The following is an 18,957-nucleotide window of genomic DNA, read 5'->3' as shown; positions in this document are numbered from 1 at the left end:
CGCATTTACGTATTCTCCGCTCGCAGCTCGTGGTGTGGGTGGGGGGGCAAGAGTGAGTGAGTCCAAAGCGCCCCCTTGCGGTGCACCGGTCCTCACCCTCTCCTTACCTCCTCAGAGATGGCGGGGGAGCCTCCAGCAGAACCTCGGGGTGAGTTTAATGGCGCCTCATCGCTGTGTGTGAATAATGGATGACTTCTTCCAGAAATAGGAGCGGGAGCGGGAAAACGTTCCGCCCCGCGTCTCTGCAGCTTCTGTCCGGAGCTCGTATGAATGTTTCATGTCAGCAGCCACGTTGTTGTTCCCACCTGCAGACCCACGTCTCACCTGGGCTGCTGCAGAGGACAAGTTCCACCTGATACAACTCTTTGTGCCATTGAACTGTAAACACCTTTTAAAATAACTTTATGACTGGACTCTGTTGACCCACTACTAACTTCACACTTCCTGTTCATATCTATCTACCTATCTATCTATCTATCTATCTATCTATCTATCTATCTATCTATCTATCTATCTATCTATCTATCTATCTATCTATCGATCTATCTATCTATCTATCTATCTATCTATCATTATGTCTGTCTGTATATCTGTCTGTCTGTATATCTATCTATCTATCTATTTATCTATCTATCTATGTCTGTCTGTATATCTATCTATCTATTTATCTATCTATTTATCTATCTGTCTGTCTATCTATCTATCTATCTATCTATCTATCTATCTATCTATCTATCTATCTATCTGTTTATCTATCTATCTATATGTCTGTCTGTATATCTATCTATCTATTTATCTATCTGTCTGTCTATCTATCTATCTATCTATCTATCTATCTATATGTCTGTCTTTATATCTATCTATCTATCTATATGTCTGCCTGTATATCCATCTATTTATCTATCTATCTACATGTCTGTCTGTATATCTGTCTGTATATCTATCTATCTATTTATCTGTCTGTCTGTCTATCTATCTATCTATCATTATGTCTGTCTGTATATCTGTCTGTCTGTATATCTATCTATCTATCTATTTATCTATCTATCTATGTCTGTCTGTATATCTATCTATCTATTTATCTATCTATTTATCTATCTGTCTGTCTATCTATCTATCTATCTATCTATCTATCTATCTATCTATCTGTTTATCTATCTATCTATATGTCTGTCTGTATATCTATCTATCTATTTATCTATCTGTCTGTCTATCTATCTATCTATCTATCTATCTATCTATATGTCTGTCTTTATATCTATCTATCTATCTATATGTCTGCCTGTATATCCATCTATTTATCTATCTATCTACATGTCTGTCTGTATATCTGTCTGTATATCTATCTATCTATTTATCTGTCTGTCTGTCTATCTATCTATCTATCTGTTTATCTATCTATCTATATGTCTGTCTGTATATCTATCTATCTATTTATCTATCTGTCTGTCTATCTATCTATCTATCTATCTATCTATCTATATGTCTGTCTGTATATCTATCTATCTATTTATCTATCTATCTACATGTCTGTCTGTCCATCTATCTATCTATCCATCTATCTATCTATCTATATATCTATCTATCTGTCGGTATATCCATCTATACGTCTGTATGTCTATCTATCTACATGTCTGTCTATATTTCTAACTATCTTTCTGTATATCTATCTATACCTCTGTATGTCTATATGTATATCAATCAATCTGTATATCAATATGTGTCTGTATATATGTAGATAACTCTAAAACAAACCTGAGGAATATCCAGGAAACAAAAAATCTGCCTAGTTGTTAATTTTTTTTCCCATTTTCTTCCTCTGTGATAGTAAGTGGAAGCTTCTTCCTCCGGTGCCTTCACTGACATGTAGATAAAGAGTTTTAATAATTCAGTATTTAGTCAACTTCTTCCACAGCACCTACTATTGTCTGATGCATTATTCAGCCACAAAATGTTGGAATTTCCACAGAGAGGAACAGCCCAGGCAAAAAGATCAGCCCCGCACTCATAGTTTGTTACTATAGAGGAGGACACAGTGTTAGGCCAAGTCCTGCTTTTGTCAGCCAGGGGACATTTTAGATTAGAGGCCATGTCTCTACATATTTTTGTGCTCTCTCTCTCTCTCCCTCTCCCTCTGTCCCACCACTGCATTCCTGACGTAGTATCGATGACTCAGATACAACAGGATCCAGGGGGAGCCTCCTTTCTCTGCTATTGTATTAAAAGCTCTTACATGGAATGGGAGTGAGACAAGCTTTGTTGTACTGCAAACATCAACTTCACGGGCCTCAGGTTTTCATTCTAAATGAACCGTGCATGTGGCTTCTTTTATCACGGAACCGGTTTAAGTGTGCAGGAAAATGAGGGCTTGCAATTCTTACCATGACTTCCCACTGAGTTATCATGGAGCAGTGGTTTGCATCTGACATTGCTGATCACCTCAAGTATTAGTTTGTTAATCCAAGCTGCTTCTGAGATCATAACTAGAGATCAGCCACAAAAAATCCGAAGATATGAACATTTCCTGGACACATTGCAGTCCGTGTTTAAATTTGCAATATGCATCTATATGCAAACTTTTATTTTATTAAGCTATGCAGAAAAGATGGTTTTACGTGTAAAGATTTACATGAAGATCAACATTCTACATAAAAAACAAGTTTGTTTTATTAATTCAAGTTCTATAAAGTTTGTTCCATTTCTTTTTATTTACATACAAAGTATATCATGCCCCAATTACCCTAACAACATATTAGAAATCCTTGCCAATTTTATTATACATATCAGTATCAGACATTTTTTACTACAATATTGGAATTGGCCCTGTACCCTTGTGGCTCAGTCAATACAGTGACATTCTATTGGTGTCAATGACTTGCAGCCTCCCTCACATACAACCCCGATTTCATCTGCTCCGACAGTTACGTATTTATTTCTGTGTGATGCGTGATAAGGCAAGTCAGGTTGGAGTCAGCAGGGGTTAGTGGCCTTTTGCCCGGAGGTGATGTAAGGAGGTGTGCACTGAACGAATGGAGACACGGGTGGTCCGAGCGGCCGCCGCAGCCATAAATGGAGAAGCAGAGCAGATAGCGGGTGATCAAACATCAACTGTCCACATGGGACTGGAGGTTCTCTCTGAGGAGAGGACACCCACACAAACACTCACGTCCTGCACGTACAAAGCACCTGCAGGCTGGTGGTAGTATTTGCAGATTTGTCTGGGTCCGACTTTGTACTCATAGAGGATTTTACTTTTATTCTGAAAGTAGAATGCAATTCAAAGAGCTAAAGAACTGGAGCAAGATGAGCAGGGGAAAAACAAAAACAAAATATATCCCCCTTGTGCACATCTAGGTCAAATTAGGGGATAGGGCATCTTTTTTGTTTGTTATGCCATCTGGGCTCTGGCACAGACACACACTATTTGCAGACACATGGTTCGCGGCTAGGTACGACATCATGCAATGTGACATCACTTCCCTCCGAGGCAAGTCACCGCGCACCGACTGGAGCGTGAACGCACACCCATGTGTGGGATTCTGCATGTGTGCACGCGAGTGTTTGTGGGCACATGACATCACGGCGTCATCACTGCCCATCGCCCCAGCCAAAGCTGTGCCTCTTGAAGCAGAGATTATGTCAGAAAGTGCCATCGTAGTAGCGCGGCTGTTGTTGTTTTCGTGGTAGCCTCGATTTACGTCCTTTTTATCCCCGTCAATCTGAAAGAGGAGCAGCACTGGACGGCCGAGACGCTAAGCCAAAGGAGAGGATTTGTTTGACCAAGTATGAGGAAAGGCCAGAGGGCGAGCAGCTCCCCTGAGTCTGAAGAGAGTCAACGACCATGGTTAACCGATTCCGAAGAACAGTCGTCACAGTCTGGATGTTCATCAGGTGAAGATTCGTCGTCAGATTCAGTTAGGGAGGCAGAGAGTGCGATGAAGAGGAGCCAGAGGTTCAGCCGTTCTTTCAGCTTCGGAGAGGATCAGCAGCTACAGCCAGAAGGGAACGAGAACAGGGAAGAGAAACCCTCACCAGAGAACTCTAAAGGAGAACCAGTCACGGAGCAGGTGAGGACGGAATTGGCTGCAGAATGTGTGCGATTGGAGCAATGGGAAAACTTCGGTGACACAAATGTAACACAAAGATCAGGTTTGTTCAGGCCTCAGCGGTTGTGGCTGGCGATGACAAGGTGCCTCTCCCTCCGATGGCCTCCTTGTCTTTCCATCAACAGACAAACTAACAGGAAATTAGCCTATCAATTGGACCTTGACCAATCAGAGGACACGCGGTTGTCTTCCACCTCCGAATCATCCAATCGGAGCTCCTCAAGCACATCCACCACGGACTACAGAGAAGTGACATCGGTGAAACATAAGGAAGAGGAAGTCAGGAGCAGGGTGGCTAAGAGCGCCCCACCCCCTCGTCGCGGGGTTTCTCGTTCCTCCCCCAGGTTGCCTCGAGCCAGACAAGTTACAGACTCTGTGTTGGCGTCTCTGATCTTGGAGAAAGAAATGTTCCTGAGGATCGAGCTGGTGGATTCGGGCGAGGAGAGGGATGATTTACGCTACCGGGCAGAATGGAAACTGTCAGAGAGAACTAAGGAGCTAGCTGAGGGTGTGTGGCTGTCCCGAAGCCAAAACAATAGATATGATGGATTGACAAGTTATGGCAGTGGGTAGAGGTGTGGTTGCCTTCGACGGGGAGCAGACTTTATATCACGACACCCATATAGTTAGATTGGTTACTACAGATTTCAGTGAATAAAGAATAACGTTGGTTTTGCATGAACTGCCGTGTGCTGATGCAGATGCAGTGAATGTATCTAACTAATTGCAGATGCTATTTTCAGACACGCAGGACTGTTGATGGTTATTTTTCCGCCTCTCTGGGTCTCTCAGAGAACATTTCATGCATGGCTAGTTCTGTGTTGGAGGCAAGGAAGACCCAGAATATGTCATGCGAGTGTGAATAAATGTTTTTTTTGCAATTTTGGTTTTCATTTTTGCTATTTCAAGATAATTTATTCGGTGAAAATAAAGGTAGATAGTGTGTTATGAGGCTGGAAAAGGGCACAAAATACGATTTTACATCAGAACAGAACAAGTACACATTACATTGGCACACATTAGATCCAGCTTAGTGTGGTTAATGTCTTAGGGTGTGAGTAAGAATATGATGGCGTTTGAGTGGAGTTGAAGATGTGTGTCAGAGTAGCTACATCTTGTGTGTAATAAAGTGCTTTATCTCTTAATTGAGTAGATAGCTTTTCGAATGAAAACATTATGAGACGAAAGATAACAAGGTTTTCCTCAATTTCCAACATTCCATCCACACAATCTGAAGCAGTCACATGGGATACGACGCACAGTGGCTGCACAATAATGATGTTACATGACAAGTGTTCTCATTACTGCTGCTTTTCCTAATAGAAGCATCCCTCATGTCAATGTGCATTAAGCTGGCAGCTATTTTTAACACGCATGCACACAACCTCACCAATTTTTATACAATTGAACCAAATGTTCTGACAAGGGATGTGTACTGCTGTATATGTGTATCCTCTCGAAGCAGTACTTTTAGTCCCCATGCCACTTTGCTAGATTGTGTGTCTCTCTATTTTTTAAAGCTGTTTAAGTCCCTATCCACTGGCTTATTACACCCTTAACACACTATACTCTTCTTTGTTCTTTAAAATTACATATTCAAAAGGTTTGTTATGAAAATCTTCCCCTTTCCTTCCTCATTTTTGACAGGGATCTATGAATATGCTAATATGTCTCTGCCTCTGTTACCTCACCCCGCACTCAAGGCTCACCTGCAGGGTATGAGCTGTAGTGTGGCTACCCGACCCAAGCCTGTCTGCTGGGGCTTGGTCACATTGGCTTGGACATTCAACTGGATTTTATACACTATATATGACTAAGGAAAACATTGGCTTGGTTTTTTCGGGTTCGGACAGAAAATTGAGGCACGAGTTGCCCTCTTGCAAGAGCTGTTTCCAGCTACTGAACTCTACCAACAAGTGGACAGGATTGGTTTATACATTTTGTGACATCACAAACCCTGGCTATTGAAATTTGTTTTGTTCTTCAGACCAGCATTTGTTCACAGCAGTGTTAATGAGTAAATACTCAGCCATAGTGTTGACAGCTTATTAAGCCCAAATTGTTTTTTTTCCCCAACATGTTAATGGCACAAAGCAAACAACGTTAATTATGAACATTCAAATGCAGTGACCGTTTTAATGACACTCTGAAATGTATGGGTTGCTTGCCAGGTTTCAGTTTCTACTTCACTTACATCCTCATCATATCCAACACTTGTCGTCCACAATGCAAATCGATTAATTTAACATATCACAACAAATTGTTCTGTCACTGGAACAATTATTGTGTTTTCTCATCCGTGTGGCTGATTATTTTAATGGTACAAAAATTGAGCATATTTGCATTTAGGTGCTGGGGAAATGGAGGAGTATGAAAAATGAATAGAATGGAGTTTGAAATGAAAACAAAAGGAGCTAGTTTGATTTGCCTTTAGTTTTACTCAGTCATTAATAATGTTGTCTGTGCTGGGAACCAGTGTGTATGTGGTGACTATGATGTTGGTGTTCGGCTGACAAAGTGTGAATTTAACTCATGCGTTGCTGCCTGTGGAACCGCATGTAACTCACAGACAGATTCAGCCATAAAAGTGCTTTGTCTTGGCTAAAACATAGCATCATGCATATTTCTAAAAATATGTTTAGAGAAGTTTTCATCTGAAGAGTTTAACTGGCGCAGTTAAATATGGAGGAGCGGAGGTTGACAAAGCATCTGCAAAGTCAACATATGCATCTGTAAAATAGGACGAGGAAAGAAAAAGAAATTGGCCTCGAGTTTCATCCCTGCAGCAACAAAAGTGGTGTCGTCATTAGGCAAACGAAACACAACACGGAGTGTTCAATGATAACGTGACTCCTCTTTTGCAAAGTGTCACTTAATACTACATGTGGGACTCCTCATGTCTTAATCACTATAGAGCACTGAAAAGAGAAAGAAACATCAACTCCACAACTGAAGAGAAATAACAAACCGATCACAACAAACCTATTCACTCTTCAGTGGATCTCCTTAAACGTGATTAATGCATCTGATGTATGTGAATTCAATGCAATTAGTTGCTTGAAAGTTTTGCCCTTGTTGCTAGGTAATTAACTCTTAGGTTTTAAATAATTTTAGTGATTAACCTTGTGGAGAAACCATTCTGCCTGTTTAGCCATTCTAAAAGTGCCTGAAGAAACATCTTCCTATATAGAATACTAAAGTTGAGGTATATTGGTATAAGTATAGTATAGGAAATAGTTTTGGTTAGCCTCCTAGAGAAATGAATTGGGGAAAGTCCTACAGAGCCAGTATTTTACATTCATAAAATACTGGAATGTATTTTCTTAACATGAAGCCATCAACAAGGATGGCTTCATGTTAAGAGAAAAGATATTATCTCATTACGAGTATTTGTTTTCGTTGCACAGTTACTAAAGCCATGGAGGTTTTCATTGGAGTTTGTATGAGACGTATGTCTCTCAGCAGGATTACTCAGAATTTACCGAACAGATTTTCATTAAAAGTTGTGGAGGGATGAGGCATGACCCAAGGAAGAGGATATTACCATTTGAAGCGGATCCAGATAAACGAGTGGACCCAGGAAATATTTCTTTAACCTGACACAATAGGGTGTTGTCCTTGGTGGATATATGAAAATAAGTCAAATCAATGTGCAAAAAAACAAAGAGATCACATCTAATAACACTTTTACATCAAAATGATTGGGTATACACAGGGTATTTAAACGATAAAAGGTAATTGGCTATTTCCCATAGAGGAGTTTGTGTCTTGTTTTCCCCCAGGCGCTGTCACTGTCTTTCCAAATCGGTGCGTTCACCCAGGTGTCACGTTTTCACCACTGTCGACCGGAACCAGATAAAAACCTGAGTCTTCTGCTGAGTCTTTTGACCCGGGAGTGAATTAAGATTAAATCCATTCTAATTGCAGACAAAAGACTGATGTTATTACGTTTTTTGACCAGTGGAAAAGGAGCTTAGTCTGTGGTTTACAGTAAGATCATCTGTTTAAAAGCAAAGACGAGGTTTTACAGTTTCAGAAATGTTGTTTTCCTTTTGTCATCATCAAGCAACTCCTCCATCCTTCTCCCTTTACTCCCCAATGCTAACTTTTCTCGTGACTTTGTCTTTGGCCGGCCGCGCCAGAAATGATCGACAACCCTGACCTCTTCTAGCAGAAGCCCTCCAGATTGTAATTACTCCATCATACTCTGGCAATCATCTAGACTGCCTGAGCGAAAGAGAGAAGTGTGCTTCTCCTGTCTTTATGAGCGCAACAAATTAGAGAACGGCAAGTTCCCATTTCCTGTGTCATCCTCTGTCAGACAAGTTTGTTTGTAAACATTGCGGGAAGGAACGGTCCCCAGAGATGGTTACATAATGTGGCGGAGATCAGTAAATCCAAGCAGAGGACACACGATGCAGCTGCCAAAGGGCAAATTTGACTTCATGGAATTTTGTGGTGTTAGAGAGCAAACAGAGTGGCAGTAATTGGTGTAAATGAAAAACCACCACTACTACTACTCTGCAAGGGCATTAAGCCTCCATACTCTCCCTTAGAAGACGTAATGACCAAATTCTGAACATAATCTCTAGATGCACCAACGCATGCAGTAGGCAGGAAGAGCAGAAATTAGTTTTACTTACATACAGTATATATTATAAACATTTGTCTGGGTCTCCACTGAAACCCTGAGATGAAGAAGTAAAGGTCTCTGTTGCTCTTGACAGTCTTTGAGTTTGTGTGTATGGTAGGAAAACCTGAAGCTGTCTTTGAGAGTCACATTGTGACTCAGCATCTGACTCTCTCAGTTCACAGCAGTTACATAGCAAGTTAAATCCCCTGTTTTTGTGTTCGTTTGGGCTTGCTCAGACGAGGCCTTTCATGGAATATATAGATTAACCGAGGTACATTCTGGTAGTTGACAGATAATTCCCTGCTTTTACCAGTGAATATATTTTTATATAATTAATATTAACAATTTTAACTGCTAACTAGGCCCAACAGTCCCCTTAATTTCAATTCTGCCACAACTAATTTCATAGCCCCATAGATATCAGTCCCCTAGATATGTGTATGTGTTTGGTTATGAAGGCCCTCTCTCACCCTCTTAAAGAAAGTGCCCCCTGATCTGGATCCACAGCAAAATGTAATGGGTTCTTCCGTGACCCATACGGCATCCTTACACCGAAATTAATTTAGTTGTTTCTGTTTAATCTTGTTTCCAAATACACAAACAAACTGATGGGGGTGATAACAACTCCTTTGTGCAGCTAACACAGAAAAATGTTTGGTTTGTGCAAGTGAAGGGAATTTTATCCCCTCATTCCCTACCCACTTTCCTTCCCTTAGTGGCATCCTGACATTTGCATGTGTGTTTGTGTGTGTTGTGTTTGTGTGGCACAAAGCGTGCAGATGTGACTCAGCCTCAGGTGTGGCCTTGCAGAAGTAAAACGATACCAACAGTGGCCCAGAGAAGCAAAGGGGACTCTTGGCAAGTTAAACACTTTGACTCAGGATGATAAATTGGAGTTGGAATTCGATGGCGCGTGTGTGATCCGCGTCTGTGGAGGATAAAGGAGGGTGTGATGGATGGATCCAGCCGGGCATTTGTGATGACAGCCCAGATTACTCAGCCCTGGACACACACACACACAGTCACACACGCTTTGCATATGGCCAGATGTATGGTGACATCACTGGCTGTGCCCATAGTCTGCTGAATCTGAACTCAAGGTGGTGTGTGTCTTTGTGTGTGCTAATGCATTTATGTGCATGGAATACCAAGGTGGGGGTGATGCTACACACGGCACAGAACTGGTTGACTATGTGATAGATTACGATCAAGAGACACCTTAACACTACTGTCTCTCGCGCACACACTCCTGTGTGACATGTTAAAAAGGCAGACTGCACACAGGCCATGTGACAGCAGTTTACCATAAAGTACTTGGAAGTGGCATTGAATCGGGTGGTTGGTTAACATCCCTGAGCTTTCACCAGAGTTTCACTCACAATGCAGGAGGGAGCACAGCCGGGGATTATGAAGCCCCTCGGAGCAGGACATCACTGCTGAGAGATGGATGGGCATGATTAATGCATCATGCTGCCAGTGCACCAAGGGCAAGCAGGTTCAGAGTGTGAAGCAGCTGGGGCCTTTCTTTTGTTGCGTTTGTGTGTTTTCTCTGTTCCCTGCATGTTGTGTGGGTTTTCTACTCGGTCCTCCCGCAGACCAATGACATGCAGATGAGGTGTGAACGTGAGCGTGAATTTGTCTCAGGCTTGTGACAGACATAGAAACCTGTCTTTTGGCCAATGTCAGCTGGTATTGGCTCCAGCTCCCAACAACATCCAAGGTGTAATCGCTAATTGATGGAGGGGCATTGCTAAAAGCCTGTCTTGTTTGTTTTGTCAAAACTTGTACCAGAAGACCTACTTCTTTAAATCTGAAATCCATAACTTTTCACATGTTTGCCTTTGTCATCTGATTTTTTATTGTCTGTATCCAGCTCATGTTTCAAGTAGAGAAAAAGTCAGCAATCAAACAAGTAATTTACATGAATTGTCCTCCACTATACTGATGAGAGTGGATGTGAATCTAGATGTAGCTCATGATTTTGTTTGTGCCCGTTTCAGAAGGTTACAGTGTGATTACAAAATTATGATTGATGCATCTTGATGATGCACTTTATCATTTGAAAAAAAGCATATATTCAGACCTTGATTCATTTTGAATTGATTTATATTTTAAATGCAGCCAAATCGTTTCGAAAGCAGCAGCAGTAAAGTCTCCTCATCGACCAAATATCTAAAACGTCAATAACGTAAATTATATTCCCAACATCACGGCCATTTAGAAAGAGTGAAGAACACAGATCTTCTCTGTCCTCCTCCCTCCGCTACCGATGTGATTCACTGCCCGCAGATGCTCTTAGAGACGGGAGGTGTTGGCTTGGAGGGGGGTGTCTATCATCCCAGCTGTGTAACAATCTGCTTTTGGCTTAATCGGCCCACTGTGGTGGACAAAGTGCATAGAAATATGCGTTTCCCATTTAAGATCATCATCTTGAGAGCTAGGTTTAAATTTCTGATTATTGATATTTCTGCATCTTTCAAGAGAGGATCTAAGTATAATTCTCACACGTCTACTGTTAATATAGGTTTTAATCTAAATGTTTTCAAAGAACTACAGACACAAGGCACGAGTCTGCATCTCCTGGATACTTCACCTCAGACAATTCTAATAACTTGCATAAACTAAACCTGTGAGATGCTGTGATTGTTGTAATAAGTCATTGAAATTCCAACTTAAGTCATTTTAATAATGGTTAAATCACATCTCCACAAACTGGAACTGGGAGAGAGTCGGACTTAACCATCTCTCATTTATCAGTCAATAGAACACAGGTACCACCAAATATGCTGCAGGGTATGATGACAACATTGAAATATATAAATCTAACTGTGAAACCAATAATTTGAAATATGTGGTTGAGCAGCATGATTAATATGTATAATTCTGAAGATGCCACACATGCTTTCAATATACAGTGGGGTCATTTTAATGGATTTTTATAATGTATGGTTTTGTCTTTTTTGCTGAAGATGATGGATGGAAGTCTTTAGTTGTTTAGGTATACTATAAATATATACAAAAAACAAATGGTGTTATTTTAATGAAGGTACAGAACAAAGTCAGCCAATCCTGATTTGAGGGTCAGACGAATCCCTGCAGGAATCCTAGTGTGTAACACGGAGAGTCGAGCCTTTTATGTTCAATTCCAGTCAGGAGCTCAAATAAAAAGCGCCATTTACACAGATGTGCTCGGTTGATCATTCACAGAGGTTACTATCAGGCAGTGCCTCGCTTTTCTCAGAAATGCCTTGAGTGGTTTTCCAGTTTCACAAAGCTGCCCTGGTGGAAAAATCGTCCGTGTTACCCTGTGATATTGCAAAATCTTCACAAGACTGAACCTCTGGGTAAATAAACCAAATGCATGAGACATAATAAGAACCTTGTATTAAGGTTTAACTGATCAGAATTTAAATTAATTGGCTTACACAGAGTTGTAATGACATGAGCGCGGGAGATGTTTTTTGCAGTCGGAACTGATCAGATGGAGATTTGCTGTCATAGCAACACTTGCAGTGATTTAGGGGTGTGATGTTTTCCGTGCTACACAACAGAGCCTTGTTGAGCTGAGTGCAGTTTCTCCTTTCTTCACCTCTTTATTTATCCCTCAGTTTTCCTCACATGAACCACAAATCATGAAATACTTTTAGTTGGTGGACTTTGTGAACAAAGATGTGGAAAAAATGGACTGATAAGTAAATTGTTTTCTAGGTTATACACTAAGTTACTTCCTCTGACAGCAGTTGCAGGTCTTGGGTCAGGTTACTGAGTCAAACCATAAACCTGCAGTGTTTTAAAAAGAGGCAGATGAGAAAAGAGGCCACTGACAAAGAGAGCATCCAAAGTTACTTGTTACAGATTTTACAGACACATAAATTACTCATATAGTGACTTGCAGAGTGTGACCTGACCCTTGTGTGACCTGACCCTTGTTTTCCAGCATGCAACAATGCAAACTCTTACCGTCACTTCAGAAGTCACTTAAGTGAACACGCAACTTGCAACTTGCATATTTACAATTAGCAGCCATATGGTCAATTGATGATAAAATAATTATTGCTTAGGGTGCACAGAATGTCTGAGACTGTAAAGTTTAATAAATAGAAAAGGCATCGTGTGGTTTCGGTGTTTCTTGAAGCTGCATGTTTTTTAAAGAGGCCGACAACATGACGCTATACATGACATGTTAACAAACTTCATATTGCTCCCAAGTAAACCTGCTGTGTGTGTTAAGGTTGTGTTTCACACAAAAACAAATTTAGAGAAAAGACAGGGGATTTGTTTTTAAAACATTACAGATGTCCAGTTTTTTATACTCTATTCCAATTACAGTCCCTGGTTTAAATCCCAACTGTGTACATTTGACAGTGATCTATAGCCACCTGCAATATATTTTTATTTATTTTATTTACAGAAGACAAGCATATTGTAGCGAAGAGGGAACAAAACGGGAAGCCAGTGTAAGATGGGACGAGTTGACGCCAAACGATAACTGACAGAGTGATGCCAGCTAATCAACATTAACCAGTGGCACTGGTGCAATACCTGAAGTTGTGAGATTGTGAAGTAGTGCGACAAAGAGGTAAAAAAAACACAACATATCTTATCAAAGTTAATCTTTAATATATTTTGCCTCCAGAAGGTGAAAGAAGACATTGTTTGCCTGCTTCAATGTGTTTTACTGCCTTAGGTTCACTGGGCGTGCAGCCTATGAGATCACAGTATGTTATGTGTGAGAGACTCGAGTGGAGAACTCAAATCTATACGTTCACAGGCAGTTCCCTCATGATCACATCTGGTTGTCTGTGCCTTTACTTGCCTGTGTGTGACTGCATCTGTGTAGAATTCACTTGGGGCTTGTTTAGACACATTTGCATCTTCCCCTCTGTGCTCACTTCTCACGCCTCAGTGATCAGTGCATAGTTCAGTGTATGTTATATTCCCTGCCCAAGGGAGACTCCGGCATTGAAGCTGAACACTTTCTAAAGGCGGCTTCAAATAGTACATAACAATGAGACATTTTCTCACAGTTGGAAGAACTAATGATTTAATTTTGTGCCAAATCAGCCGACCCCTCTTTATATAATAAGATATTTATAAATATTCTATTTAAATATTAACTACTTTCAAAACTTTGCCTTCATCTGATTACGTAACCATAACAAAAGACCATTAGTTTGAGTTTTTGTGAAAGGGGTTGATTTTGTTTTTAGGCGGGGCTGTATAACGCCCGGTCGCTCTCATTAGGACACCGAGGATCAAATGGCAGAGGGAGTGCCGGAGTGATGGAACAACAATATGTCTTCAAGAGGAGAGAGGAAAAAGACCTGATGGGGCCAAATGGCCTGGCAGCTAGGAACTGTCTCATTTCATCGGTCGTCTCCTTCAAGGATGTGGCCAACAAAGGTGTGGTCCTGGGAGAACAGGACGGGACCAGACAAGTAACCTGAACCTGATGTGTGACTCAAATGATGCTGTAACTTCACCAAGAGATGAAACAGCCGTTATGAACTCAGTCATCTGCTTGGTATTCGGGTTTCCATTGATTGACAAGGACAGATAAATTAAAAACAAAACCACCGGCTTTCAGTCTGCTGGTACAGGTCACCCAAGCTCATAGAATAGTAATAAACATGATGAAAAGTGGAAAAGCAATCTACTGATAGATATATCCTCATAACTCCCCTCATAATGTGTAAAGGCCTTGGGTAATAGAGTTAATGCCTCAGCTCCATCATTAACGTCTCGCAGCTGGATTTTACTTTCAGCCGTTTCATGCTTCTGTACGGTTCTGAGATTGCTGGACGCAAGTTGCTGTAGTGAAGATATTTACATATAAATAAACAGGCTTACAGAGGCTGTGGCTCGTAGGCAGGCGGATGCAAACAGAAAGTCCAAACTCAAGACTCTGTGGAACATAAGCAGAAGCAGGAGGTTCCTTCTCATCGCCTCCTTCGAACTTACGTCAGTTCACCTCCTTCTTGCTCTCTGTAAACAAACTGGACAAACCTCACATGTTACAAAATTATATGTATCCCCACACCCAACCTCTATTAGCCCAACTAAAGGCCCATTACCCGCATTGCAACCTCAATAGCACTTGGCATCATTCACCCCCTCAACTGCCATTTTAACATAAAGTCCTCAGGACACAGGCTCAGGTTAATAAACGTCCATAGCAGGCTGCTCAATAACACATCTTATCGTTAATTCAGCTCTTTACTGTCAGTCGATGATTTATATTAATGAGATGTTGTTGTTTGTTGTTGTTGCTGTTGTTATGGTCTGATGATGTGAACTGTTTGTTTCGATGGAGGTGGTTTGTAGGGATGAATGTGAATGTGCAGTGCTGCCAAATGAACTAACTTATCAATTAACTGGTGCGCAACCAAGGTGCACAACTTTTGATTGGAGCATTATTTGTTTCTGTTATATCTCCTCAAGTCGTCCTGTGTTCAAAGTTCCGGCTACAAAGCGTGTCAATCTCGGGGAAAAAGTTATAATGAAGTCATGTTGATTCATGCCAAGGTGACAAAAGGATCACACAAAGGAGCCCGAGCACCTAATGTTAAACCGAGCAAACTTTTTAAATACTGAAGACAACATGTCTTGTTGAGCACAGCCGAGTTGACACAGCGTCTCCTGTACATTCACACTGATAAGATTCTAACTTTGATTTTTCAATTCTTCGCAGTTCCAGCAGATCTCTGAGCAGTATCGGTTTTTGCGGATGATAGATGTGGCTGGGAATATTGCGTGCAACGTGAACACACTTCCCCGCGCACAGAAACACACCATCAGCACAAACGCTTCTTGCTGATGCAGTGTGTCGGGAGACATGCTCCCTCACCCAGGTGTGCGGTTGAAAATGCCTAATGCACATTCATCACCATCTGAGAAATACCTGTGTGCCACCAGGATAAATGGGCTCTCACCACACCAGTATGGATACTGTCAACGCAACAGCAGGAAGTGTGAGGCAGAGAAATGCAGGAGCAAAGAAAATCAATCCACATTGTGTCTGGCTCCCGACGTGTTTTTTCCACATTGAGCACATTTGACACAGTAATTGGAAAGCATCTCTAAAACGTTTTAAAAAGCAGCAATCTGTGTAGTTGCTACAAGGTGAGAATGAACTGTGAACTACAAAGTTAAATTCAAGCATGCAAGTAACAGTATGGCACTCATCCTCCTAACTTTAGAAAGAGCATGCGACAGCTTTCATGGAACTTATTAGAAAGTGAAATCTCCCAGAGATACCAGTGTGGTTTATCTCTAAAGGCAGCCATGGTCTATAGGCCCGAAGGCTCCGGGAGAAATCAGTCACTCGACTGTATGTGTGTGTCACAAAGTCATTGTGGGAAGTTGTTCCTCAAGCTCTTCCTCCTATCTCTCACACTCGAGCATGATTTTCCTCTCTGCTGCTGACTTGCTTCAATCAGACTAATCATTTCCCGTGTTAATTGCTTCTTCACCCTGCAGAGCTGCAGTGTCTCAGAGAGTCTGTGAGCAGAATAGTGAGTTTAAACATCTGATGTGTTCCGCGCTTCACCTGGTCCAATGTACCGATTTGTATATACAGTGATTTGCTCACAATGAACAGAGCCACATCTAACCATCAGCTTAATTGAGCTGCAATATTTTATGATAACTTGAAAATAAAGATATTTTAACTCGTAAACAGTTTAGTTAGAAACAAAGTCATTAAGTTTTAATTATCTCATTATGTTTCTATTGGTACCAAAGGGAACATTGAACTTTTTAACGACTTTTTTTAACAACACAGATACGTGTTAAATCATACAAATCAGAGTATGTTGATAACTGCATGTATGTGCAGCTCTTTCTCCTAATTATAATCATGTGAGCTACTTTCTATAACCAAACATATTGCTTGAGCAAGATATTGCAACTGATCAACACATTAAGATGTTTAACACCAGGCTCACTATCCAAAATTCAATAATAATCCTAATTAACATGACAGTAGAAATCAACATGGTGATTAATATCTACCCAGACTTCAGGAACTTTAAAACTGTTCAGATGATGCATTTGGTGCCGATGGTTGTTTTGCACCAGTTTGATCTCATTCCATCTCCAGAGTGAAACCACATTGAACTGCTTTATAGAAAAGGTTTATTGATAAACAGACATTCAATGAAACACATTAGTTGCATAAAGGCTGGAATAATCAACGAAAAGTGGATTATTACAATAATTTGAATTCGGGGAAAAATCACCACATTTAAAGAAACTCATTTCTACTCATTTGCCCATAAATAATCTGATTAGCCTCGGTTGCTAAAGCTAAATAAACTTCAGAATACCACATTTACAGTTTGTCTACTGTTTCCCTGACACTGTTCACTGTGTGATAGTTCAGAGCATTGCTCTAGGACCTTGTCATATCATATTAGTTTATATCAGCATGAGAGAACCTTTGGTCACAGGTCTGAAACCAAAGCAGAATCATCCCTTTGATGATTCTGCTTTGGTTTCCAGCAGCAGGATCAGGAGACACGGGCACAAGAGCTGCCTTGACACCGGCTAAGGTGCAGAGACACATTGGAAAATCCACAATCTGAGCCCCTACCCCGCAGCTAAACAAGACATCACTGTCATATCTCATCCGTTTTATCCGGCTGCCACCCCTCTCTTGCCTCTTTTCACATGCCCTCAGTACTTCTCAAGTCGGCTGTCAGTCGCTGCTTTGTTGCCTACACTCTTCGCCATAGATCTTTGCTGCGCAGAATCAATTTAGGATAAGAGTCGTCTAACGCTGGCTGATGGGCATGGAAAAGATGGCCCGACAAGTATAGTTCAAAGCCGACAAGCTGTGTCTGGATATACTTTAAAGCTTGTTCAGTGCATTCTGTGTCACCTTGCCTCAGGACAGAGAGGGAGAGAGACGGAGAGAGACGGAGAGGGAGAAATATTCATGAGTCAACGCGTATCGGGGAGAAATAGAGCAGGAATTGGACACGCTGGGTGATACAGGCACTAGCCTCCACACTCCCTTGAAACATTTGATTTTATCTACTCTCTGATAACCATGAATGTAGTTTTGTTACGCTTACACACCTTCGTTTAATGTTTTTAAACCAGGGAAATATCTTAGTTTGCTTATTAGAAATGTTAAATGTGTCTCAAAACAACAACCTTTATATTTTGGACATTAACAAGAACAGTCAAATTGTCATAGTCTGCAAACAGACACAGTTAGTTAAGGTGGTCGAGAGCTGAGCGCACTGCAAATTAAGAAATCAAGCAATTTGACGACACTTGTGAAGCAGGTCACACTCCAGGAGAGTCAGGTCATATTAACTTGAATGCTATAACAATAAGGGCTTCCTTTATTTTTGACACCTCTATCTCTTCCTTAAAGGTCGGTATGGTCAGGTTGCAAAATAACTTTCCTCATCAAGAAAATCAGTTAAAAATAAATCATGTTTGTCCAAGCTGTGTGGCTGTACAAGCTGTTATGACCAGTGAATTATGTTGTCTTAAAATAGAGATGAATAGGGTTTTGTTTCTGGCTCTTTCAGCCTTTATGTGGTATTGGTGTGGCCTCTCTTAACATTGTATGTCGCTACAATGCGTCATTTCTGTTTGTGAATTCTAAATAGAGCAGATAGAAAAATATTATATAAACACAAAGGCTCTGCTTCTTCCAAGTTGTGTAACTGTCTGTGTTTTCAGAAAATATTAAGTCTATTTCTATTTTTGTATGTAAATGAAAGTGCTCAAAGAATATAACTGCTTCACATTTCCTCAAACTCAAGCTGCGCACTAACCAAAAGAACTTGCATTTATCGTAATAGAATAAAAACGTTGGATAGTTTCTTAAGGTTTATTCTAACTCGAGGTTCTGCTGCCAATCTTCATAAAGCCGGAGCTTTTCATTTTAATTAACAATATATCTCATCTGTGTGAGAGGAAAGAGAATGAGCTCCACAATCTTCTTCCTGAAGAGCGTTTTTGAACAATGAAGTTAAATTAAAATAGAGATTGGCATTGAAGCCGAGGTCCGTTGCATTATTACCCATTCACCAACAGGAGGGTGTGACCCTGATATTCCCGAAGGTTCCCTTAACGCTAATGAATTATGCTGTTGGATATAAAAAACAACATATCACACTCTATAGCATGGTATAGTAAGTCTGTAGCTGTGTCTCGATTCAATAGGTGTTGGACCCCCCTTTGGAGTCTTTGTTTCTC

General features: G+C 40.8%; 1 protein-coding gene across 1 annotated transcript in view; it reads left to right on the top strand.

The window, feature by feature from the left end:
- Window positions 1–44: 44 nt before the first annotated feature.
- The window catches only part of dtnbp1b (dystrobrevin binding protein 1b), a 60,875-nt gene continuing 41,962 nt past the window's right edge, over window positions 45–18,957 (top strand). The window contains exon 1 of the mRNA XM_062410641.1: window positions 45–148. Coding sequence (XP_062266625.1) covers window positions 118–148 — 31 coding nt within the window. The 5' untranslated portion in view covers window positions 45–117. The remainder of the gene's footprint in view (window positions 149–18,957) is intronic.

This window comes from Platichthys flesus, chromosome 17 (genome assembly GCF_949316205.1).
Source record: "Platichthys flesus chromosome 17, fPlaFle2.1, whole genome shotgun sequence".
In the NCBI taxonomy this organism is placed as follows: Eukaryota; Metazoa; Chordata; class Actinopteri; order Pleuronectiformes; family Pleuronectidae; genus Platichthys; species Platichthys flesus.
The sequence above is the reverse complement of the archived record's forward strand: the minus strand, read 5'-3'. Positions and strand labels throughout refer to the sequence as shown.